The sequence below is a fragment of the Trematomus bernacchii genome, unplaced genomic scaffold (assembly GCF_902827165.1).
Source record: "Trematomus bernacchii unplaced genomic scaffold, fTreBer1.1, whole genome shotgun sequence".
Lineage (NCBI taxonomy): Eukaryota > Metazoa > Chordata > Actinopteri > Perciformes > Nototheniidae > Trematomus > Trematomus bernacchii.
The window spans coordinates 16,668,024-16,692,960 of NW_022987714.1; the positions used below are offsets into that span (position 1 = coordinate 16,668,024).

At 40.2% G+C, this 24,937-nt stretch overlaps 1 protein-coding gene across 1 annotated transcript; it reads left to right on the plus strand.

Moving 5' to 3' along the window:
- The first annotated feature begins 1,378 nt into the window (after positions 1 to 1,378).
- Positions 1,379 to 22,614, plus strand: LOC117491281 (phosphatidylcholine-sterol acyltransferase-like). Its single transcript, XM_034141182.1, has 7 exons — positions 1,379 to 1,735; positions 8,722 to 8,878; positions 9,513 to 9,628; positions 9,819 to 9,914; positions 14,124 to 14,348; positions 15,122 to 15,314; positions 21,652 to 22,614. Exons 1-7 carry the CDS (start codon positions 1,585 to 1,587, stop codon positions 22,013 to 22,015), a joined length of 1,302 nt encoding a protein of 433 aa, XP_033997073.1. The 5' UTR covers positions 1,379 to 1,584; the 3' UTR covers positions 22,016 to 22,614.
- Positions 22,615 to 24,937: the final 2,323 nt, after the last annotated feature.

Here is a 24,937-nt window from a genome sequence, read left to right on the forward strand (position 1 = left end):
TCACTCTAAAACATATTTTTATGGGACTTGTGAAAAACATCTTCCATGAAAACCTTGTGAAATTATGTGATTCCCTGATTATGAGTTCACCGGCTGGGGTATTCTGTATCCATGGTAAAAACCAAAGTCTGATGACATTTTAATATTCTGCCTTACTTTGCTATCTTTTAAAGTTTAAAGATCAAAATGCCACTGAACAACAAAGCAAACCTGTATAATTAACGAGTACCTACAGTACATACATATGGCAGTTTAAATGTTCCACAGGCTTTTATGGGGGCATTAAAGTCTTTTCTAATTTATGGTTTTAATCTGTAGGCCATAGAAACACCTTACATTTTTCTCTTAATTCTGTCTCTGGAAAACAAAATGGTTGATTGTGAAACACAATTTAAAAGGTCACAAATGTTTTTCAATGTTATAATGATGTTGTTGTACCTTATACTATGTTACTTTCTTAATTATTATAATTTCTACATAATAAAGTCTGAAAGAAGTGGAGTTAACGCAGAACTTGAAAGCACCATAAATTGACTGGAAAGTTCTGGCAGTCCGAATACTCCTGAATGTGAAGTCAAGTTTATCCTTTTGTTTAAATTATCATGCAAATGTTTTACAATCAGAGGTGTAAGAATTATTCAGACCTTTTACTTAAGTAAAAGTAGCAATACTACAGTGTAATGTACTCTGTTGAAAGTAAATGTCCTACATTCAAAATTGTATACTCAAGTAAAAGTACAAAAGTAATGGCATCAAAATATACTTTAGGTACAAAAAGTAAAAAATAATAAAAAATATTGTATTTTTTTGTACTATAATTTGTTATGCATTTGTTGCACTTTGTAAAGGGGGGATTATAACCTGATATACTGCTGGGTAACTTGACCCATAATAATACATAATAATGTATTAGTTAATCTATATTCTCTATTATAAATACATCGTGACAACGTAGTAACAACATTTGGAAAATAAATGTAGTGGTTTAAAAAGTCAGGATTGCCTCCAAAATGTATTAAAGTAAAAAGTATTATAGTTTGAAAACAATCAAGGGAAGTACAAGTACCTCAAAATTGTTCATAAGAACAGTTTGAGTAAATTCCACCAATGTACACATGTAAATTCAACTTTAAAAAAAAATGAAATTAAAACAGTTTACCTTTGCCGGTGTGTCTTTTAATTTAATAAAGTATAATTAATAATAATCCCAAAAGAGGCAAAACAACATGTCTTTTTAAAGGAACACTTAACACAATTGAATTATTTTTCGTAGAAACAAATTGATTTCTTGTCTCAGAAAAATGACGTTTTCTCTCTTGGTCAGTCATTGACATTCTATTGTGTAAATACATTGGTGGGATTGGGGAGAATCAATATCCCTGTGCCTGCTGCCTCCTACATGTGTGTTCTGACAGCTTGATTCATCATCGCGTTTGAGAGCCAAGCATAACAGAAAGGTTCTGTCGTTTTTTCCAAGTCGTCCAGGGAATATAACCTTTACACTGGTACGCCAGCTCCCCGCCTCCAGCACACACTCACACCGACACCCAGCACCGCGCAGTCCCACACGCAGTCTGAGGAACCATGGGGCCGGCTGCTCCGCTCTGCTCGGGGCTGCTGCTCGTCTTCCTGCTGGGGCTCCATCACGCCTCCGGCTTCTGGATACTCAACGTCGTGTTCCCGCCAAACGCCAAATCCATAATACCGAGCAACAGCACTCCACCTCTTATTATCGGTAAGCCAAGCGAAGGGACTGTGCAGTCAATGTTTAAATGTCTGATTTATTTTAGCATATCCAGAATGTAATATCTGCCTGCCTGACCAAGGTTTAATATCAACAGGGGTCCTGAAAGCCCCTAGCTAAAAGTTTGTCATATAGTTTTAGCTTATTTAATTGAAAGTATATGAATAGTGTGAATATAGTATTTGTCATATTTACCGTAACTGTACTCTCAGTTTCTCGCATTTTTTTTTGTTGTAAATATTATATTTATTTTTTATTTGAAACAATCGTCTTAAAATTGTTTTTTAAATGCTTTAATATTAGTACTATTTTTTGCTACGTATTCTTGTCTTTGTGTCTTTGTAGGCTATGCACCATATATACCAAAGCAAATTACTGGTATGTGTAAACCTACTTGGTAATAAAACCGATTCTGATTTCTGAATAACTGGGCAAATGATGAAACTTTTGACCAAGTATTCAATTATAGAAACGTGTAAACATTGCACAAACTGAAAGTATGTCGCCTTCTTTTTCTTCTTCTTCTTCAGATAGTGGAAGAAACAAGGGGTTAATACCAGCTTTATCTCTCTCTAACTCACTGTCTGTGTATTGATGTCTAGGCTATCAGTGATGCTGTATAATGTACTCTGTACATTTGACCCTGTGTTTACTGTATGTGACCTGCTTTTTAATTTTATTCTCAAAAAGGAAATAATACAAATTTAGGGGGTGGAGTAGAAATGCATGATATCGAAAGAGTCAGGGAAATATCACATGGACGAAGAATATTAAGTAAAAAGATAATAACTATGTTGATGGCCTTTCTGTCAGACTAATTGGAAAGTCATTTCACTCATTGCTGAATCCTTAAAAAAACTATATATTTAACGTTTTTTTTATTGTTAAGTTTTTTGCCAATATTATTATCACATGTATAATTAAATATAAAAAATATTATATATGTAGTAATGACATTAAGATGTTTAATGAAAAATGATAACAATGCCAAAGTAGGTTTCAATGTATTTAATTTACAAACGCCCCCTGATAGCCTTGGCATGGAATAGAGACAACATGTCTGTTTGTCTCCTGCTTATAGGTCATACTAAGTCTTTTCAGCCTCAAAGGGCCAACGTTTGATCTGGTGGTCATGCTCTGTAGGGTTTTACTTCTCTGGCCTTGTGAAGACAATGAATTTGGCCCTCTTTCAATTTTAGGTCAATATTTCCTTCTTCATTTTCCCTCCTCTCTGACCTTTAAATCTGGATTCCTTCTTCTATTTTCATACCGACTCTTTACCTCATTTAATCACATCACTTTAGGAGCCCTGCTGTGTTAATCACACTACCCCACTGTTATCTGTCTGGGTCATGTTTTTCATTAACACTAAGGTTTTAATTATATTTTATCCTGTAAAGTATTAGAAAGTCTTCTTAGTTAGACGTCTTAGCTTAAAAAGCCATCGGACATTAGATTAGTAAATTTAGCTTGACAAATACACAAAGAAAGATACACAGCTAGGGTCTCCATTCAATTTTGTAAACATGATGACGCTAAAAAAGCAAGGTCAGCAACCCAGATAGAGTAAAGCTGCCCCAAGTGCATACAGTAGATAACAATAAGTATATAACATGTCTAGACCTGCTCCTGTGTCTTTGGTCGTTTTCATCATGTGATCTGAAAGGGGCCAGTTTTAGAAAGAGAGACTTTGACTTTGGCTTACAGTAGATCAAACCAAAAAACAGCTAATAAGCTATGAATTTGAGAAAAAATTGGACTTGTTTGGAATCTTTTTTTAAACCTTAAAAAAGGGCTAAAGAATGGAGTCATACTGCTATGCGCCCTTCAGTCCAGCAGATATTGTTATTCTTCTGGAAGAATTCAAGAGTTACAAAGTAATATTGGAAATAATTCAGTAAAAGATAAGGGTGTTACAATCAGAACTGACATTTTGCTGACTTCTGCTCTTCATTCAGGTTCAGGACAATTTTCTCGCACAATTATAAAGGGCTGGAAATGATAAAAGTTCAACAAAGCTTTTTTTGACAAGTCATGTTTTCCTGTCGATATTTGTGATAAGATGGATGTATGATATGATATCATCAAGATATGTATTTGTTTTACTTTAATATGTCATGTTCTTTATCTTAGTCTTTATTGAACAAGGACAATGCATACAATACTTTAATCTCAAAGAGAGAAAATATATGACAGAATATGGCTAAAGGCTAATTTCCATCTGGGCAGGTACACACATAACAATCAACAAACACTTTAAACATGTCTTATTGTCTATCGCACTAACAAAAAGTGTTACCGTGAAGGGTACCAATGTTTGAATTCTAACTAAGACTGATTGTATGTGTCATTTAGTGGGAATGCTGATACAGCATTCCAACTATATGTTATGCTACGGACAAACGAGTTATTATTCCATCCAATTATTTTGTCCGTCTTCTCCTCCCACATTCAACATCGCAGAAACTCCGTTCAAACATCAAAACGTTCAGCTCGGTCGGGAATCGGGCGCTATTACTTTTATCATTCATAACTTTCATAATTCCAGAGATACATCCCATAATACATCACATTTTTAACATTTGAACTTTAACATTGCGCAGCTCGTTAAGTTAGAGTGCGTGATGTCACAGCTAGAGGGTAGGAAATCTTGAAATTTCCCTTCATATTTTTTTTTAAAACTGCCATAATTCCCAAACCCTACATTCCTGAGACTTAATTTTTCATGAGAAACGTAGGAAAACATCTCGTAGCTTGAAAAATGACAAATAATTAAGCAAAATAATTAAACAAAATGCCTCTTGAGGGCATGAAGTGACAAAAACGTTCAACATGTCTCCATTAAAGCCCATTGTAATTTCAGGCAGATATTTCCTCACAGCAGCAGCCGCACACCTTTCTTAAACTGCCAAAAAGGCCACATTATTAACCCAAAGTACACAAAAATTACACTTCAGATACTCAACTTCCTTGACATGCTTCACGTTTTGAAATTTCACAGATATCTGTTATCGTTCTTCCACAAAACGTTCACATGTAAGAGGTTTATCTCTCATTCAGAACAATGAAGCCTTTGATCTTTTCATAGCTCGTTAGCTCAACTTTATTACATGGTTTAGTTGAATACTCGATTCTGATTGGTCAATTCAGAACACGTGACACGTTGTTAATCCAGAACAGACAGACCGCTGTCAAGGATTTATTGACCGTTGTTAAGGACGCTCACATCTGCACAAACAAGTCCGTTCGATTTAACTGTATACAGTTTGCTTTTCTAACTGACAAGACAAGAGCGACAAGAAAACAGCGGAGAAGTAACGGGCAGAAACCCTCCTTTTTACACAGCGGTCCAGACATAGACATCAAACGGCAAAACATATTCAGTGTGCAGTTCCTTTGGCATTAGGGCAGGGATATCTAGATACTTTCCAAGGTTTGACATAATGAATTGTGCTACTTTTAAAGCAAGCAACGATGTTTTCAAATCTGTAATCAAAAAGCTCCGCCTTCCTGCCGTTGCTACGTTTTTCAAACGGTAACAACGGACTATTTTCCTTAGCGGATGCATGTCAATTTAAATCAATACATACAACTATTTTTTAAATCAATAAAATCATTTTCTAAATCCATAAAAGCATTTAAATTAATATTGGGAGTCATATCATTACTTTGTTGAGAATGTGGCCATGTAATAAGCGGGATAATGTGCAGCGACTTGGTCATTATGGGGAAAATAACTTTCTTTCTTTTCTCCATAATGACCTTGTCGCTGCACATTATCCCTTATGCTGCGTTCACACCGGACGCGATGCGATGTTTGGGGGCGGCGCGATTACATGTAAAGTCAATGCAGAGACGCGGACAGACGTGAATTCGCTCCGACGGCGCGCATGAAGCGGTGGATGCGGCGCGAATCACGCGAATCACGCGATTGAGGCGATTGAACGGTGCCGCGTTAAACGCGAGAGTTCCATTTTTTCAGTCGCTGCTTTATTTATGTCTGTAGGCCGTTGTTATGAGTGTGGAATGAGCATATACAACGTTAGCTTAGCCTGGTCGACCCGATCTTCATTCAGAAAACAAGCATTTTAAAAGGTGTTTTGCCTGCCGTCTTGTCTGCAGACTTGTCAAAAGCATTAATTCATGGTTGTTACTAACCGGTATCAGTATGTTGTTACTTCGGCATCATTTAGAAACGTGTATTACAATTTAATCACGGTAAAATATGTTCATTTGTTGTAGTTGTAGCTCCCGAGCCATGTTTGAATGATGCGAGTAAACACAGCTGGCAGCCGCGGTGGAACTCCAGCGTTTAGAGCGATGCGATAGGAGCGATTAGAGCGAAGCGAATAGTCGCATCGCGTCCGGTGTGAACGCAGCATTACATAAACACCTGTGTAATGGAACACGATGATGTCATCACTCCAACTGACAGCAGTCAGTTCTAACTGTTCATTTCATACTCGCACACACACTCTCTCTCTCTCTCTCTCTCTCTCTCTCTCTCTCTCTCTCTCTCTCTCTCTCTCTCTCTCTCTCTCTCTCTCTCTCTCTCTCTCTCTCTCTCTCTCTCTCTCTCTCTCTCTGCCACACCGGTGCCGTTTCCATGGCCGTATCCCTCGCCATAAAAGACGATGTCGCTATAACTCCAATGAAAATGTTCAAAAAGTGCTCAAACTTCACATGTGTGCTAACAGTCCAGCCGTGAAGACATCTACGGGACAGTTTTGAGATTTCTTCAAATGCCGTTGCCATGGCAACACAATGCTCGCCATGAAGCACGATGTCGCTGTAAGTCCAATGGACACGGTCCGATCGTCCCCCAATCTTCACTTGTATATCACCGGTCCATGCCTCAACAGCTCTACGCCAAATCTGAGATCTCACCATATGCCGTTTCCATGGAAAAGCATCCCTCGCCATAAAAGACGATGTCGCTATAACTCCTATGAAAATGTTCAAAAAGTGCTCAAACTTCACATGTGTGCTAACAGTCCAGCCGTGAAGACATCTACGGGACAGTTTTGAGATTTCTTCAAATGCCGTTGGCATGGCGACAGATCATTCACCATCAAGTTAGTTCAAAGGTTTGCAGTTCAAATATTCTGCTGCTTTTCCAAGCCTTTTCACTTTCTTTTCTTCTCTCATCACACATTCAAGCCCCCAGTGTTCATGTATCATTTCAATCTAAATTCTTCACTTTCTTCTTACACATTACTTTTCAGCATAAAGCATTCCCACTAGCAATTTCTTCAGGAATTGCATTCTCTAGTTAACTACTGACCTTCAAATTGCTACCAAATAACCCAATAGCGCAGACGCTCTGACGTCAAAAGACAATAAAATAATACATTGACTGTATAAATATATAATATATCAGAAATTAAACTAATTTGTATTCAAGACAGTAGGGTTCGTTTACGCAACCATTATTAGGAATTAGATTTTAATTTATTTTAGGATTCCCTGCAGAACTTTTCTCTTCCCACACCCTATGACCCTTTGTTTGCAGTCAAAAGGTTGTTAACCAAACATGATTCATGCAGTCTGCTGCAAAGGAGCCCAGACTTGAGGGTTTCCACGTGTGAAAAGTTGAGAAATCCCATGCCAATCACTGTTGAAACACAGAAAACCTGCTGTTTAGTCAAAATAAACATTTTAATATGCAGTTTTACTTATTTTTAGATCCACTGTTACATATTCTTTCCTCAAAAGAAGTATAGATGCTGTGGTCTACAGATTATGTTGTGAAATGAAGGACTGTTATGAAAGCATCAAAGTTAATATTGGACATACTTTTTCTATATATTTAATGAACCATCCCAACATATTGTGGGATCCAAACTTTGAGTCTTAACTTTGGTTCTTTCCAAATATAACAGCTTCTCTTTTTTACAGTATAGGTGAAAAACAAGACAGTTCAATGACCAGGGATCTACAGCAGCAACCTTTTCAGCTGGTGACCCTTAAACTAAGGCAAAGTTGACTTGCAACAGCTTGTTGCAATATAAATACCAAATAGGGAGTCCTCCTTCATATCTTTCAAGATTGTTCAATTTGGAAAAACGTGTCAGAGCAGAACAAATCTGAAACCCTGAACGATCCAAAATGATTTTAATCTTTGTTATCCAATCGATTTCTAGTATTCATTGATGTTTTCCAATTTCATCATATTTGTTTAGGACGTGGTCAAGAGGACAAAAGTTTACTATTTGGATTATTATATGTTTAAAAGTAATTATATTGATTGGATTATTTTAATGAGTGGGCTTAAAAAGGATAAATGGACCATTGATCCTAAGTAAGACTATAAAAATCCCTAGAGGATGATATGGCGAGCTTCTTGGTTATTGTTAGATGCTTTTTGATGTTCCTGTATATCCGGGAGTAGCCTACTGAAACCATGGAATTTGTTGGTGGCATTTTACCAATTTTTCAATTGTGTATTTTTGCACAACACCTATGTGTATTATGTTAAGATCGCCAAAACAAATGCAATATAATATATTGGCCAGGCCTATGCATTACAAATGCTTTTAATAAAACAATTGGACATGCACCCCAAGTTCATGGTGATTCCAAACACATTGGTATGAACATATTTGGACAGTTAAGAACTTTTGGTGCTCCTGGAATTGACCTCTACTACTTTTTCTTCTTAACAGAAAAATTACACAAAAAATAAGAGAAATGTATGGCACCTCAACATTTTTGAGAAAACAGAGAAGAACAACTTCTATCTTTGACTATACAGAGTAGTTGTTGTTTATTTTACAGCTAAAAGCTGAACAAGAAACATTTTGGAAAACAGAACTCTCAACACTTAACGTTACAAAAGTAACCCATTGACATTGTTACTGTGTAAGTGTAAAGGTAAAACAACAGAAAAAAAGCATAGTGGTGAATTACCCTACAGTGCTTCGCTTGAATTAAGATTCACTGATGTAACATGTGTATTTGTGTTTATGTGTGTCCAGTGCCAGGGAATTTGGGGAACCGTCTGGAAGCAAAGATAGACAAGCCGACGCTGGTCCACTGGATGTGCTACAAGAAGACTGAGCACTGGTTCCCCCTGTGGATTGACCTCAACATGTTCATGCCAGTAGGTGTAGACTGCTGGATTGATAACATTAGGTAACACTGACTGCCTTTTAATGCCTATTCTCTTCTGTATCATGTATTAGCTTTTAGCATCTTAATGATATAATAGAGTGGTGCAGAAATAAGTCCTGAAGCTTGAAAATGAGTTAACATTTCCCCTCATCTGGAAGTCAACCTTCTTTATGTTTATATTGGTTAGATACCTGAAATAAGGTCTGTGGTTAACTTAGGATATTTTTACGTTTTGTTCTACGACAAAAAGTACGTCAGCAAATACTCTGCTTGTGAATGTCCAAATGTTCTTTGTGTCATGAAAACGGCAGTTGCTAACAAGTGACTAAATTAGCTTACTAAATGTCATCATGCCAAATGTTAGCCGTACTAGCTTAGCAGGGGTGACGTGTATGTATGTAATGTAGTTGGTTAAAAGCCTATCGCTAGCTATTTACCTATGGCAATTGCATTTAAGCTTGCTCACCGCAAGGTGCCTGGCGTGTTACAGCTAGTTACGTTTTCTTTTTATGGTTATACTATGGTTGTAATAATATCTGAAAAGAGCTAAAATATTGCCCAGTATAATTGTCCTGTCTGATATTAAAGTCACATTTGAGAATGTTTCTGCCCAAGTACACTTTCATAACTCTCCATGTCCATTTTTGTGCCCCAGACTTGTTTACAACAAGACGACTCGGCGGTCTTCCAACTCACCAGGGGTGCAGGTGCGGGTGCCAGGATTTGGGCAAACATATCCCATTGAGTTTCTCGACTGCAATAGACTGGCTGGTAAGAAACATTTAATGCTTGGTTTGGGGTTTGTCTAAAGATGAAATTAAATGAATGTAACCAAGCAATTGTGCTTAATTCCTACAGTACCTAATCAAATATCTTTGAAGCTCAGCTGCTTTTTACCAAGTGATGGCAAGTTGATTTGGCATCTGGCATTCACTGAGTGTGCTGCTTCTGGGTTTTGCAGGTTATTTTCACACTATGGTGCAACATTTGGTCAACGTGGGCTACACGCGGAATGAGACAGTCCGAGGAGCACCGTACGACTGGAGATTAGCTCCTAGTAAGTAGCAAAATTACACACACATGCACACAAACACACACAAGATTATTATAACAATCAAGAATGTGTTCGCTTGGAAGTATAAAAAGTACATCAGAAGGGAGAAGGTGGTGAACTAATAGGTGAAACAACAGAATGTAGTAAAAACATTTAATCAGTAAACAAAAAATATAAATGGAACTCATAGAGGCCTGGATTGTTTAGAAGTCTATGAGAAAATGACCATAGTTATTACTTAAAGGTGGGGTAGGTAAGTTTGAGAAACCGGCTCGAGATCGCTAGAATTTGAAAATACACAGCCGGAGAAAATCTGCCACTTCCTTACAGAGCCCCTCCTCCAACACACACGAACACGCACATGACCAATGAGGGCACGAGATAAGTTTGTGCACAGATGGAAGGCTGACAGGCAGGTAGGCCATCCAGTTATTTTAGCCGGGCCGGCTAAAATGATTGGTCGTACTTTTTACAGTAGCCTATTACGGCTTCCACAGATGACATTTTTTTATGGATTTTTTGTCAAAGCACTTAAGATATTCATTGCTATCGGGATGTTAAGAGCATTCCATGGAATATAACAAAAAGTGTATCTCGAGCCGGTTTCTCAAGCTTACCTACCCCACCTTTAAAGGTTACCTATTATGCAAAATGCACTTTTGTATGTCTTTTATACATAAATATGTGTCCCCGGTGTGTAAGGAGACTCCACTGTGTGTAAGGAGACTCCACTGCAGGACCTAGCACGGCTTAGTACGGTATGGTTAGGCCTTTGTAGGCCAGGCTCACTTTATGCTGCGTTTCCATTACAGTTTAGGAACTGGGGTAGTAACTATAGTAACGCAGTGTAGGCGGGGTGATCGGCTGTTCGGCGGGCGGAGCGACGCTGCGTAAAACTGCCGTGACGTCATCTTCAATGCGAACCACAAAACCATAACATCAGCCGTTAGCTGTTAGCACTCAGACCTCACAGCTCCTCATATCTGTTCAGAAACTAGACAAAAGTTAAACAAGTACAAACGGGGAGACTGTCTGTGTCATGGCGAATACAGTCGCTGGTTTATTTATGTCTGTAGGCCGTTGAGTGTGGACGGAGCATATACAACGTTAGCTTAGCCTGATCGATCCGATTTCCATTCAGAAAACACGCATTTTAAAAGGTTTTTCAACTGCTGTCTTGTCTGCAGACCGGTATCAGTATGTTGTTACTTCGGCATCATTTTGAAACGTGTATTACAATTAAATCACGGGAAAATATGTTCATGTTGTTGTAGTTGTAGCCCCCTTGCCAGCGATTCTCTCTGACCATTCAGCAGTCGAGAGTGTTTACGTCACTAGTTTAGCATATTCAGCCCGGTTGTTGGCCCGGTAAGAACCTCGATTTTGGAGGGCCAGAAAAAAGGTGAAAAAGTAGCCCTGAGCCGGAACTACCCCTAGTGGAAAAGCAAAAGAAACCTTAAACCGTGCTACGTGCTGCAGTGGAAAAGCACCAAAAGTGTCATCAAATAAAACCCTCTCTCTTTTCCTCCGTACCCACATCTCTAAAAACGGGGATACAATGGAGCTAATCCAGATTTGCTGCGGTCATGACGACATTACTAAAATGTGGGCTGGCTTTACGCCCACGGCCCTATCAGAAACGTGCTGTATCAGGAACAATGCGCGACATGTTTTGGAAGTAATATGGTCTGTGTTCACATTAGCAAGCATCACTAACACTCAGAGCTAACACTGTACTGGAGAGAGTATGTGTAAAAAAGACGGATATAAAAAGGTACTCACCTTGTAGTAAACCCGCAAGAGAAAAAACATTTGAGCTCCATACTGTTTCAGAAATAATCCTCCATGTGGTTTGGAACATAATATGGCGTTTAATCACGGCAGCATTTAGCTGAGAATCTGGGTAGAAACCTCTCTCTTCACAGAGGAGAGCTCATGCTTGCTCCAAAGGGGCGTGGCCAGCAGCAGCTCAGCAACATTTAAAGGGCCAGACCCAGAATCAGCACTTCTCTATTATCGCGCTTTTCCACTGCAGCACGTAGCACGCTTTTTTTTGCTTTTCCACTAGGGGTAGTTCCGGCCCAGGGCTACTTTTTCACCTTTTTTCTGGCCCTCCAAAAACGAGGTTCTCACCGGGCCAACAACCGGGCTGAATATGCTAAAGTAGTGACGTATACACTCTCGACTGCTGAATGATCAGAGAAAATCACTGGCAAGGGGGCTACAACTACAACAAAATTAACATATGTTACCGTGATTTAATTGTAATACACGTTTCAAAATGATGCCGAAGTAACAACATACCGGTTAGTAAAAACCATGAATTAATGTTTTGACAAGTCTGCAGACAAGACGGTAGGCGAAAAACCTTTTAAAATGCGTGTTTTCTGAATGGAGATCGGATCGATCAGGCTAAGCTAACGTTGTATATGCTCCGTCCACACTCACAACAACGGCCTACAGACATAAATAAACCAGCGACTGTATTCGCCATGACACAGACAGTCTCCCCGTTTGTACTTGTTTAACTTTTGGCTAGTTTCTGAACAGATATGAGGAGCTGTGAGCTCTGAGTGCTAACAGCTAACGGCTGATGTTTTGGTTTTGTGGTTCACATTGAAGATGACGGCATTTTTTTCGCAGTGTCGCTCCGCCCGCCGAACAGCCGATCGCCCCGCCTACACTGCGTTACTATAGTTACTACCCCTGTTATTAAACTGTAATGGAAACGCAGCATAAAGTGAGCCTGGCCTACCAAGGCCTAACCATACCGTACTAAGCCGTGCTAGGTCCTGCAGTGGAAAAGCGCCATAACAGGGCTGAAATAGAGGGGTATGAGGCATGGCGGATCTGTTCGGTATTTTGAGAAAAACACTTCATAGACATATATCTGAGACCTATAATATATGCCTAAAAATAGCATAATAGGAGACCTTTAATGTATTACCTTAGTAAACAGTTTCCGAATAAGTTTAAGGTATCATTTGCTGGTCTTAAGACTTTTTCAAAGAAGCATGATGTTCATTTGTAAATAATTGTCCCATTAAGAGTTACATTGAGAATAAAGCAGCAAGATGGCAATGGCCAAAATGCCAAATTAGAATCTTCAAATCCGTAGCAAACAAACCAATGGGTGAAGTCATGGAGACTAGGTTCACTTCTTATATACAGTCTTTGGTTTTTGTTAAAGCTCCACCAAGAGAAATTGGCTACTTGGAAGCAATTGAATAAGCTCCTAATACAACATTGTCAGCATGCAAACATTTGCTGATTTACCTATCCAGTAAACATGTAGCAACATTAGCATTGATTAAAGTTGTGTCTGGTCTCTTGACAAACTTCAGTTTGGTGTTCCCCCTCTTTCACTCCTAACTACCTCTAGTTAAATATGTGACAGTTAAGAAGCTAAATGCTCAATTAGCTTAGCGTGAGCTAACTTTGCCCAACAATTAGTCTTGGCTCGTTCAAGGTGCTATTGGTGTAGAAATATTTTTTTACTCAACTCTTTTGGCTTTTTGGCCTCTTTTTAGCTCATTGTTTAGTTTTTTTGAATTGCAGACAAAGTGACCAATTGGTGATAAACAAGACATTTATCTAGCAGTTTAAATGTTTTGTTTTCTCAGGGATTGGTGGAGACCAAAAAAAAGCTAAGGACAAATCCAAACACTTACAAATGTTGCCTCTTTTCTGATAGATGCCTACATTTGCAACCGCTTGCTAGAATATTAGCTACGGAGATACAACTGAACCTCTACTAAAGCATAGCATCGCTAACTACTTGCTAGGTAAGTTAGCCTAACTTTGAACTTGCAACATGTATTCATGTGCATTGGTGTGTCTGCTCTGCACAGCTCTGCAGATCACCACTCTGTGGACAGCGGTTTGAACCAACATTTTTTTTTTTGCTGCTTAAAGAGTTATACAGTTCTTGCTGTCCGCGTTGCTGCAGAAGCATATAGGTGTGAGAGGTCCTTTCATAGTTAACTACAGTCATTGAGTAACCCTGCCCTCTGATGATGGTGTAAGATGGACACGTGCCCACTTTCATCATGATATCGATAAGAGCAACAATAAGCAGTATCGGTATTGATAGAACCGTCACAATACCCAATTTTAAGTTATACTGATAATAATAATGAGATCAATGATAGTAATTGATCATCATCACGCATGATAACAAAGAAAAACACATGATGTCCCCTCCTCCAACAGATGAGAACGCAGAGTATTTGTTGAAGCTGCACGAACTGGTGGAGGAGATGTACGAGGAGTACCAGAAGCCTGTGTTCCTGCTGGCACACAGCATGGGCTGCCACTACGTCCTCTACTTCCTCAACCACCAGCCTCAGGCCTGGAAGGACAAATACATCAGGGGCTTCATTTCCCTGGCAGCTCCATGGGGGGGCGCTGTCAAACCACTCAGAGTCCTGTCGTCAGGTAATGGCCAGTTTGGAAATCTACAATAAACTTTGTGACATACCTGTAGTTTCTTGTTTTTTACCAATATCATTATTATCCACTCTGACCTTAAACTGATCCCCCATTACATTGCTTTAAATTTTGTTGAAATCGATTTTAAAATCTTCAGACCCTGTATATCTTCACCACTTTTCAAAAACACCTCGGAACAAGTCTGCAGTGAAATGAGCGCTTGGCCCAAAGTTGCCACACATTATTCAGAGAGAAACACAGAGTAGCAGTTTTGTGTTTTTGTGATTTCCGAAGAGAGCTGGTTTGAACCAGCTTGAAAAAAATAAACACAAACATGGGCTATGAGAGGGTCAGTTTCGATACACCTTTCTATATTGAAACATTTCTATGTACTCTACGTCAGATTAGATGGTTATTTACTTTCACTGTTGATCTGTTGTTAATAAGATACAGGAAGTCAGCAGTCTAAAATGAACAAGTCATAGGTTGAAATGTTAACATGTATATGCCCTGATTAAATATTATTCAATAATGATAACATTTCTGTATCATGAGAGGAAGCCACGTATTTAATTCAACAAGGGGAAATTCAAGTCCCTAAAGACTGACTTACTACCGCCCAAAAAGATGATGACAGACTTGCTACATCACAAATCACTTACAATAGAATACAAATGCTATATACTGCCATAAATAAGACAATGCTATCAGAAATGTTTTCTTATAAAACGTTCATATTTTATAACTAAAACCTCTCCTATACATCTGACTTGTTGCAGGAGAAAATGACGGCATCCCGATGATTTCCAACATCAAGATCCGCGAGGAGCAGAGGATGACGACCACTAATCCCTGGATGCTGCCCACAAAAGCCTGGCCAAGCGACCACGTGTTCATCTCCACACCCACCATCAACTACACCAACCAGGACTACCAGCGCCTCTTCACAGACATCAATTATGAGGACGGCTGGTAATTTACAGATTTAATCTAATCAGGGCTGCCCCTCTGAGTCGAATAGTTATCTCAGTGGTGGTTTTGGTCTCTTTTACATAGATTTCTTTGATCATTGATTTTAAGTTCTTCTTCAGTTTTAATGCTGAATGACTATGACTTTATCCCAGAAACAAAGGACTATGTCTTTGTCAAAAATAAATAAAAATAATTATAGGCTCATCAAGGCAATCAGAAAAGAAAGTGACAATTTAAAAAAAGGATTATTATATATTTATACATTTATTTATTTTTTATATTATATTATTTTATTGAAGTACAGATACAAACACACAGTGTTACAATTGAAAACAGTTTTTCCTTCCATTTGACATTTCCACCCTTGTCAGAACTTCCCCTCTTAACACCTCACTTATCCCCTCCCCAGTTGAATCCAAAATGACATAGATTCCATATAGGAAAAGACAACAAAGTAAAAATAAATAAAATACAAATAAATGAAATCAATTATTAAAATGTATTGGAAAATAATTAACATTAACTAACAGTGCATAACATTGAATACAAAAACGATATGAATAAATAATATACCTCTGCTTAGAAGCAATCTCCAGGGCCACCAAGAAGAAATGTTATCTTCTCAAGTTTAAGAAAGATATTTATCGTTTTCAAAACCCAACCCTTCTATCCATCCTGGGAGTGCAATGCTAAAAGAGGGTAATGCTAACTCTGCTTAAGTACTCATTAAGGTCGCTATACAAAGTTATATAGGGATGTGAAGAGCTGCAGATCAGGGGGTAATTATATACAAAGTGTAATCATTATATTACTAAATGGTGATCGACATGTGAATCTGGAATCTGTAAGCAACAGGAATGCAATTTTGGTATTGTTTGTTTGTTGTTTGTAGCCTTTATTTATCCAGGTTAAAAATCCCATTGAGATCAACGATCTCTTTTACAAGGGAGACCTGCGGTACATTGAGTTACACATATAAAAACAAACAGAAAACAAAAAGGACATCACAACATAATTACAGGGGTATACATTAGCATCTATTTACATTTACAGGTATCCAATAATATTTCATCCAGTCGTGCTTTAAAATTATGCAAGGGAATCAAAATGCTGAGTTTCAATATTTTTTGCATAGTGTTCCAAGCTAGAGGAGCAGCGCACATAAAAGCTTTAGCACCTAAAACAGTCCTAGCACTTTGCACATGTAATAAAAACACATCCTGTGATCTCAGGCAATAGCTACTTGCCACTCTCCGTGAGATCAAGGAGCAGATATAAGAAGGCAGTTTACCCAGCATGGCTTTGTAGATGAACATGTACCAATGACTGAGCCTCCGAACAGTAAGTGAAGGCAGACCTGCCTTGGCATACAGGGTACAGTGATGAGTAAGTGCTTTACAGTTAGTAACAAATCTCAGAGCACTGTGATAGGCGGCATCTAACCTTTCCAGGCAATGGGCAGGTGCATTCATGTAGATCAAATCACCATAGTCTAGCACAGGTAAAAAGGTCACAGTGACTAGCCTTTTCCTGGCTTCAAAAGAGAAACAGGACTTGTTTCTGAAAAAGAAACCTAATCTAACCCTCAGCTTTTTAAGCAGATTAGTGACGTGAAGTTTAAAAGTAAGACAATCATCAAGCCAGATACCAAGGTATTTATAATAGCTAACCACTTGGAGTACTTGTCCTTGCATAGTCACAATATCCAAAGCAGTCTCTGGAGTCTTTTTAGCTTTAGAAAAGAGCATTACCTTGGTTTTCTCAACATTTAAAAGAAGCTTTAGTTCAGAGAGCTGAGTCTGAATAATGTTAAAAACAGCCTGTAATTTAACAACAGCCTCCTTAATGGAGGGACCTGCACAGTACATCACGGTGTCATCCGCATAAAAATGCAAAGTAGCTTCATCCACATTTTCACCTAAACTATTGATGTAGATGGAGAATAAAAGTGGACCTAAAACAGAACCTTGAGGAACACCATTAGCAATGTTCAACCACTCAGAAGACAGCCCATCAAAGTGAACACATGAGCCGCGTTCACACCAAGTACTTTCCTGTACTTAGTTCCGGCACTAAGAGCCCTGGCGCTTGTAACCCCAGGGTACTTAGTACAGATCGCGTTCACACCGGAGTACTTTTCCCTGAGGGAAGATTACAAGTACAGTAGGTGGCGGTAAGCACCTTAAAGTTGTTTGCAACCCGCTACAAAACAAGAGAAGAAGAAAAACTGATACAGGATCTGTTTAATCGCCATGTCGGTTTTCTTTATTGCACTCTCAAGACATAACATTAAATAGAAATATTTTAAATGTAACTAAAGTGTCAGTTGTACATGTCAGTAAACATTGTCAATATAAAATAAAGTGTCAGTTGTACTATATAATAACAGTAATAACAATATAAAATAAACTCCCAGCTGTAGGGAGTCTCAGCAGCAAACCCACCTTTATTATATATCTTCCTGAGACCCACTGCATCCGTCTGCCATAAACACTATGCAAACATACATGTTAGTTTTGGCCCATAGTGGACTCCATGTTGTGTTGTGTGAAATGGGGGGGAATTAAAAGTTTAGGTCAAATAATATTTAAAATGATATAAATTATCATATTTGTGTATGTGCCCCTGCCATTCCCCCACAAGGTTGCAACATTGATGATAAATAAATGACAAATAAAGCTTTGCCAGTTTATAACCGATGAAACATGATGGTATCAGAATAATCACTTACATGTGATGTATAGGATGCTACACAGGTCACAAAAGATAAAGTGTCAGGAGAAATAAGCTTAATCGCCATGTCGGTTTTCTTTATTGCACTCTCAAGACATAACATTAAATAGAACAATTTTAAATGTAAATAAAGTGTCAGTTGTACATGTCAGTAAACATTATATATAAAATAAAGTCATAACAGTAATAACAATATAAAATAAACTGTCCCAGGTGTAGGGATATTCTCAGCAGCATGCACACCTTAGTGCAACGTTGTGTGTCGTGTGTCAGTATTTACAAAAACTATACCAAATAAACTGTTATTAAATGCAGTTTGTCGCTCATCCTGCCGCTGCGCCGACGCTTCCTCATGGCGCAGCGCCCACACTTCATCCTGGTGCTGCTGGCGCTCCATCTGCTGCTTGAACACTTCTGCCTGGCGCTCCATCGAGGTGAGCATCTTGTCCTCCGTTTCCTGGGCCTTGGTGAACAGCACCATCTGATCTCCACGCAGCGACTCATTCACCACGGCACGCCGGTCCTCCAACGCCTGGGCGGTGTCAAAGAAATTCGCATCCCGTGTCCGCTTTCCTAAGAGGGGAAAATAAGCAATATACAATATACAAGTTTAGTCGCCATGTAGTTTTACAACATACTAGGAATGTGTTTTTTGTATTTTCACAAATAGAATTAAGGTTTCACAAATCTGAAACTGTGTTATAAAGAATGTTTGAGAGGAGCGCTGCCCGGCCGCAGGCGAAGGCACAGCGGCGGCGGGTACGAAGTCCTCGGGAGGAAGGAGCCGTGTCCCCGGGAGGAGGGAGCCGTGGACAGGGGAGAGGCCAGACGGGGCGCCGTCCGAAGCCGCCGTCGAGGCGAACCGTGAGCCGCGGTTAGAGGTGAGGCCAGGCAGGGTCCCGAAGCGCGCCACCCACGGGCCGATGAAGGCATGGGCGACGTCCGAAACCGCCGAGGCGAGGGAAGAGGCCAGACAGGGTCCCGAAGCGCGCCACCCACGGGCCGATGAAGGCATGGGCGACGTCCGAAACCGTAGAGTCGAGGCGAGACGGGGTCCAGAAGCGCGCCATCCACGGGCCGAAGAAGGCATGGGCGACGGCCGAAGCCACCGTCGAGGTGGTGAAAAAACGAGAGGGTCCACACGAGGCCGACCAGACATGGTCGAACCTCCTCTCAGGCACCAGAAAAAAACTCAAAAGGGTCGTCCTGTCCACGATCAAAAACAGGTAGGCGAAATAGCGAGAGGATCCACACGAGGCCGACCAGACTTGATCGAACCTCCTCTCCGGCACCACAAAAAAAAACAGTCGGATGTCGATAGCCGCTAGCTGCTCTGCTAGCCGCCAGCTGTCGTGGCTAGATGTCTTTAGCCGTTGGTAGCTGCTAGCCGTTAGCAGTCGTGGCTAGCCGTTCTCGACGGCCGTTAGTCGCTGCCGTCGTCGTCGGCCCCGGAGCCTCTGCTAGGCGGCGTGCCCCCACCAGGGAAGGTGCCGGCTAGCTTCTTCGGCCAAAGCGCGGGGCTCAACACTAGCCGTGTTAGCTAGCGCAGCCTGGACATGCAGTCGCATGTCCCGAAGAAACAGCTCCAAGAGGTAGAAGTCGGGTTCCTCCATACCTAGCAGGTCGCAGGAATGGCGAGCGACGTCCTCAGCCATTCCGTAGGGCGCACCGAGCCTCAGTCTGTGTGCACGTGGCAGCCACGGACGTCTCCAAAAATCTCCGGCATTTCGAGAAAAACAGCATTTGTTTTTTGCCGTGTTCGGTTCAGTCTCGGATACTTCGCGAGACTTATGTCGAGGTCACCAATGTAGTGCCGAGAGATAGGAGTCGGAGGCGGTGCATCGAAGGTGCGACAGAAACGGACATGTTGTCGGGTCGCAGCCCAGGAAGAGAAGAGAAAGCGAAAGGGAGGAGGACACAGTATATACCCCGGAGGTACCGTCAACATATGTGTCCGTGCGGAAACAATACCCCCAACCTGTAGTTCCTTGATTGAATTATGTAACCCCGTTAATTAGTGATCACTACAATACATACATTAATTCAATTAGTCTGCATCTCATACATACACTCATACATGTACACAGCATCTGTATGTAAGGCTACTAACTAAACCCATTTAACCAAACAAATACAATTCACCATTTTACCATCAAAGGCATATGAAAACAACAGCTTACTGTAAATGTAAGTGCAATAAACACGCCAACATTAATAATGCAATAAGCCTAAACATAGTGCATTGACAATAATGCTACGACTAGTAAGCTAAATGTAAAGCTAGCTGCTAACTGCTTGCTAAATTAAGCATGTTCTAACAAACATTTTCTACAACATAATAATGTTACACAGGTTATACATTATGTTCTGGTACTTACAGGTCAATAGAGAGGCGAAGTCCCTCCCCTTCCGGTTGAGCTCCATGGGACCTTATTTCGGAAAAGTTATGCATTGAAGTCAATGGAGAGAGAAAGATTATCTTTCGATCCCGCCACGAATTACACATATGATGTTTGTCAATTTAAAAGATAATTTTACAAGTCAAAAAAATAAAAATGTGTCGTAAAACTGTGAAGTAACACTTTTTTTGTGTGAAACCGCTCAATGAACTACATCTCCCGTCTCGCACCACACACCAAGACGGCCGTCACGTTGGCACATTTCACTTCTTTCTTTCAGAATGAGGCGAAAAGTATTAAAAGAGGTGAAAATCACTACAAGTCTGGGCATGTTGAGAGCTGTACATACACAAAAGGGGAGTTAGTCGGTTCCGTAAGAGCCAGCATGCGGGACTGGGATTCTGGGATTTGTAGTCTTTCTAGTTGCGTATTTTTCATAGTCTTATATTTCAACAGTTTTACGACAAACTGTGACTTGTTTGACATCGAAATTATTATTTAAGATTGGCAAACATCATATGTGTAATTCGTGGCACAATTCAAACGGGATCGAAAGATAATCTTTCTCTCTCCATTGACTTCAATACAAACTTTTTCCGAAATAAGGTCCCATGAGTCTCTCTAGAAAGGAACTCTGCAGCACCGGGAGTCAGCTGCATGTCGTGACGTCAACTGAAGAAATTCCCTATTACATGCACACATCCTAGGTACCACAAACGAACACAGGGGGGCAGTATAAACAATCCAAATCAACCTTAATGATTTATATTGAACAGTTTTACGAATATTAATCTTCCAAGAAAGGCAACACATCGACCAATCACTGTTTTGTGAGGGTCGGAACCTGATTGCTGTCTAATCCAACTAAGCGTTTCTTATTTATTTATCTGCATTCATATAAAGATATCTGTTTCTATAAATTAGCTGAATTTGTGTCCCTCAATTCAAATTCCATTCTTGAGTTGCAGATCGAATTGTAAACAATGACCGGCAAAAGGAAGAGAAAGTTTTGGTGTGGATATCCGTTATCAATAAAGTGGATATCCCCCTTGCTACACTTTACACACATCATTTTGGCCATTTCCCTCAATGATTAAATCATTGAAAGCCAATTAAACAATACTAAAGACCCTTTTCACAAGTAGTCATATGATCCATTGTATCTATTCGATTTTACAACCCCATAATCTTCTTGTTGGTTGCAGGCACATGTGGGAGGACACCAAGAACCTCACTGGAGACCTCTACCCTCCTGGTGTCGAGGTGTGGTGTATGTACGGCGTGGGCCTTCCAACTCCCGTGACATACATATACGACGAGGAGTTTCCAAACAAGGACCCGGTGGACTTTGTCTACGCCGATGGGGACGACACGGTGGACAGCTTTAGCATGAGCCTTTGCAAAAAGTGGGCGGAGCAGCAGGAGCAGCCCGTGCATGTGACCGAGTACCGAGGGCTGGCCCACCTGGACATTGTGTTCCACGAAAAGGTGATCACCCAAGTCCAACAAATCATGGAGGGCCAATCAGACGTTCCCAAGGAGATTGATGTCCGAAATGGAGCGGAATAGAAGAGCAGTTAGGAGATTAAACAATAAAACATGTGAAATGAGGTGCTTTATTTTCTATAGTAGACTTCTCAAAAAAATGACCCCCTTATCTAAACTAAAGGCTGATGACTTGTTTGACCCTGATCTGTTTATTCTCCAATACAAACTGTGTAGTTAGTTTATGTTCCGTATATTTGTTGGTCACCATGATGAGGCTTATGGCAATGATCATGGTACGCATAATTATCCCAATAATTACAAACATATTAATAGGTATATTTGTTTTAATGATGGATTATTTAATGTTGTAGTATGTGTAGTTTTCTTACAGTCCAGTAAGACAACTTCAGATCCTGATACATCTTTACAATCTTTACAAACTCTTTGGAAAGTTGAGAGTATGACTGTTATGAATTTGATAAAGTGACCTAACTTGTAGCTTATTTTTGTTTTTATTGTTTATGCTGTCATTGTAATATTTCTATTAAGATGTATAACAGAAATATTTATATTCTTAGATACATTAAGCTAGTGATGTGAATTTTTACTGTTTTGTAAACGTGCCAAATGTTTTTGAATGTTTCCACTTACAATAAAGACTATAATTTCACAAAAATCACGCTGGTGGAGAGGGAGTCGGCGAGTTCTTTTCGGAGGGGACCCACCAGTTGGATAATGTTGACCGGCTAGAGACAGAATCCGAACTTGCAGCACAGAGGGGCTAGCGGCTAGCTTCTTCTTCTACAGAACCGGAGTCCCGCCTACTTCCGGGTTAATTAACTTCTTCTGTGGTGTTCAGGGGCCTCATTTATAAAGGGATATACGCTCAAAAAATGGCGTACGCCAGTTTCTATGCAATGTTTGCGATTTATAAAATACTAACTTCACGGGAAAATGTGCGGTCCTCCACGCAAACTCTAACCCATGCGTACGCACTAAGCACAACAACGGGAGAGACGAGAAACTGCGACACCGTTGGCAGAAGGAAGAATGGAGAGAAATATGTGGAAATAATTAGGGCTGTCAGTCGATTCAAATATTTAATCGCGATTAATCGCATGATTGTCCATAGTTAATCGCGATTAATCGCAAATTAATCGCACATTTTGTATCTGTTCTAAATGTACCTTAGAGAGATATTTTTCAAGTTTTTAATACTCTTATCAACATATGAGTGGACAAATATGCTTTATATGTTTGTTTATTATCATTTGAACAATGACAAATAATCTCATGAATATTAAACACAACAACCTCTGAACATTACAAATATTCGCCTCAATTCAACCTGGAACCTCTCTCATACAATAATACAATGTGTGTGTGTGTGTGTGTGTGTGTGTGTGTGTGTGTGTGTGTGTGTGTGTGTGTGTGTGTGTGTGTGTGTGTGTGTGTGTGTGTGTGTGTGTGTGTGTGTGTGTGTGTGTGTGTGTGTGTGTGTGTGTGTGTGTGTGTGTGTGTGTGTGTGTGTGTTGTGATGGATCATTGGAGCTATGTGCAGCTCAAGGCATATGCTCGAACGGGAGCTGCCTGGACGCTGCAATCATGTTGCGCGCACTATCCGTGCTGAGTGTGCTGACTTTTCGTACAATGTCCCACTGTCTGGCTACCTGCATAAAGTCAAGTGCTCGGCGCAGTTGTCGGCGAAATGTCGCTCCTCTGTTTTCATTGAAACAGCTCCTTATATCCGTTAGCGCAGCTAGCTAGCACCAGATGCTAATAACAACAACAACACGTAAGGTGTGCCTCGCTCGCGAGTCGCGCCACACATACACACACCCTCCCGGTCCTCCCGATGGCCAGTCCGGGCCTGCCGGTGAGCGTGGAAGTGTGGTCTGCCACAAGCGGGCGGCAGGAGCGGGGCTGTCAGCATCAGCTTGTAGATGGTATTTTAAACTCGATGCGCTCTGAAACTACGGGGCGGCCGAGGACAAAAAATACACATGCGTTAATCGCGTTAAAATAATTAGTGGCGTTAATTTTTTTTTGCGTTAACGCGTTATTAACGCAATCTTAAAATGATTAAACAAACGCCTGTTTGAGACTCCTCAGTGCACACAAAAACATAACTTGGAGAAATAAATAAATACGGATATGTTATTTAAAACCACCTCGAATATGTTGTGTTAATGTTATGAAATGTTTTCTCATAAATGATGCGGTAAGCAGAGGACAGAATTACGTCTAAACTGACGCCGTTTTGCTTTTCTATAGGTTGTAGATACGAGCATGGTTTTATATCCTATCACGTTTAATCGTGTTTATTCCGTTTGCCAAGACTTCGCTCGTAAAACACAGGAGGTATGGAAACTAAGAACACAATATGTTGTAAATTGTACAGCTAATATAACACAATACATTAGTTACTTGTATTTCCTTTAACTGGTGGATTATGGATATATAGTTGCTGATCGAAAGCTGGAACACAAACCACCAAATACAACAAAATTATTCAGATCCAGTCGTCATGACTCCACTCTGGAGGGATTCCCCGATCATTTCTTAGAGTTTCTCATCAAGGGGGTGTTTCCTGTCCCCGGTACAAACACACTGCCTGAGGAAGGTTATGTGTATTTTTTTTGTCATTAACCTTTTTCGGACCACTTATTTATTTATTTTGGTGACGATCCGACCTGCATGCTGCTACTCTGGTTCAAACTGCATCTACCAAACATTATGATTTATCTCGACCTCCCCAAAATAACCAAAATCTGACACGGGCCGTTTCTCAATCGCGAGGATGCTGGCTTGGTAGCACAGCCGAGCCGAGCATCTTGCTTCAGAAGCAAGGCAAGAATACTTCCTGGCATTCGGAAAACAAAGAGTGGAACAGGCTAGCAAGTGTGCAGGTGTGCGTCATATGAGAGGCCCCGCCTTACATCTTCCGCCACAGATTTGGGGAAATTGGTCCATGCACAAAGCATTGTGGAGATTTTAAGGACG

Bases quoted from the DNA above. Each gene is read 5' to 3' on its own strand.
- LOC117491281 (XM_034141182.1), top strand. From the start codon at position 1,585: ATGGGGCCGGCTGCTCCGCTCTGCTCGGGGCTGCTGCTCGTCTTCCTG. The intron at 1,736-8,721 runs GTAAGCCAAGCG...ATGTGTGTCCAG, and splicing joins CACTCCACCTCTTATTATCG to TGCCAGGGAATTTGGGGAAC. The intron at 14,349-15,121 runs GTAATGGCCAGT...GACTTGTTGCAG, and splicing joins ACTCAGAGTCCTGTCGTCAG to GAGAAAATGACGGCATCCCG.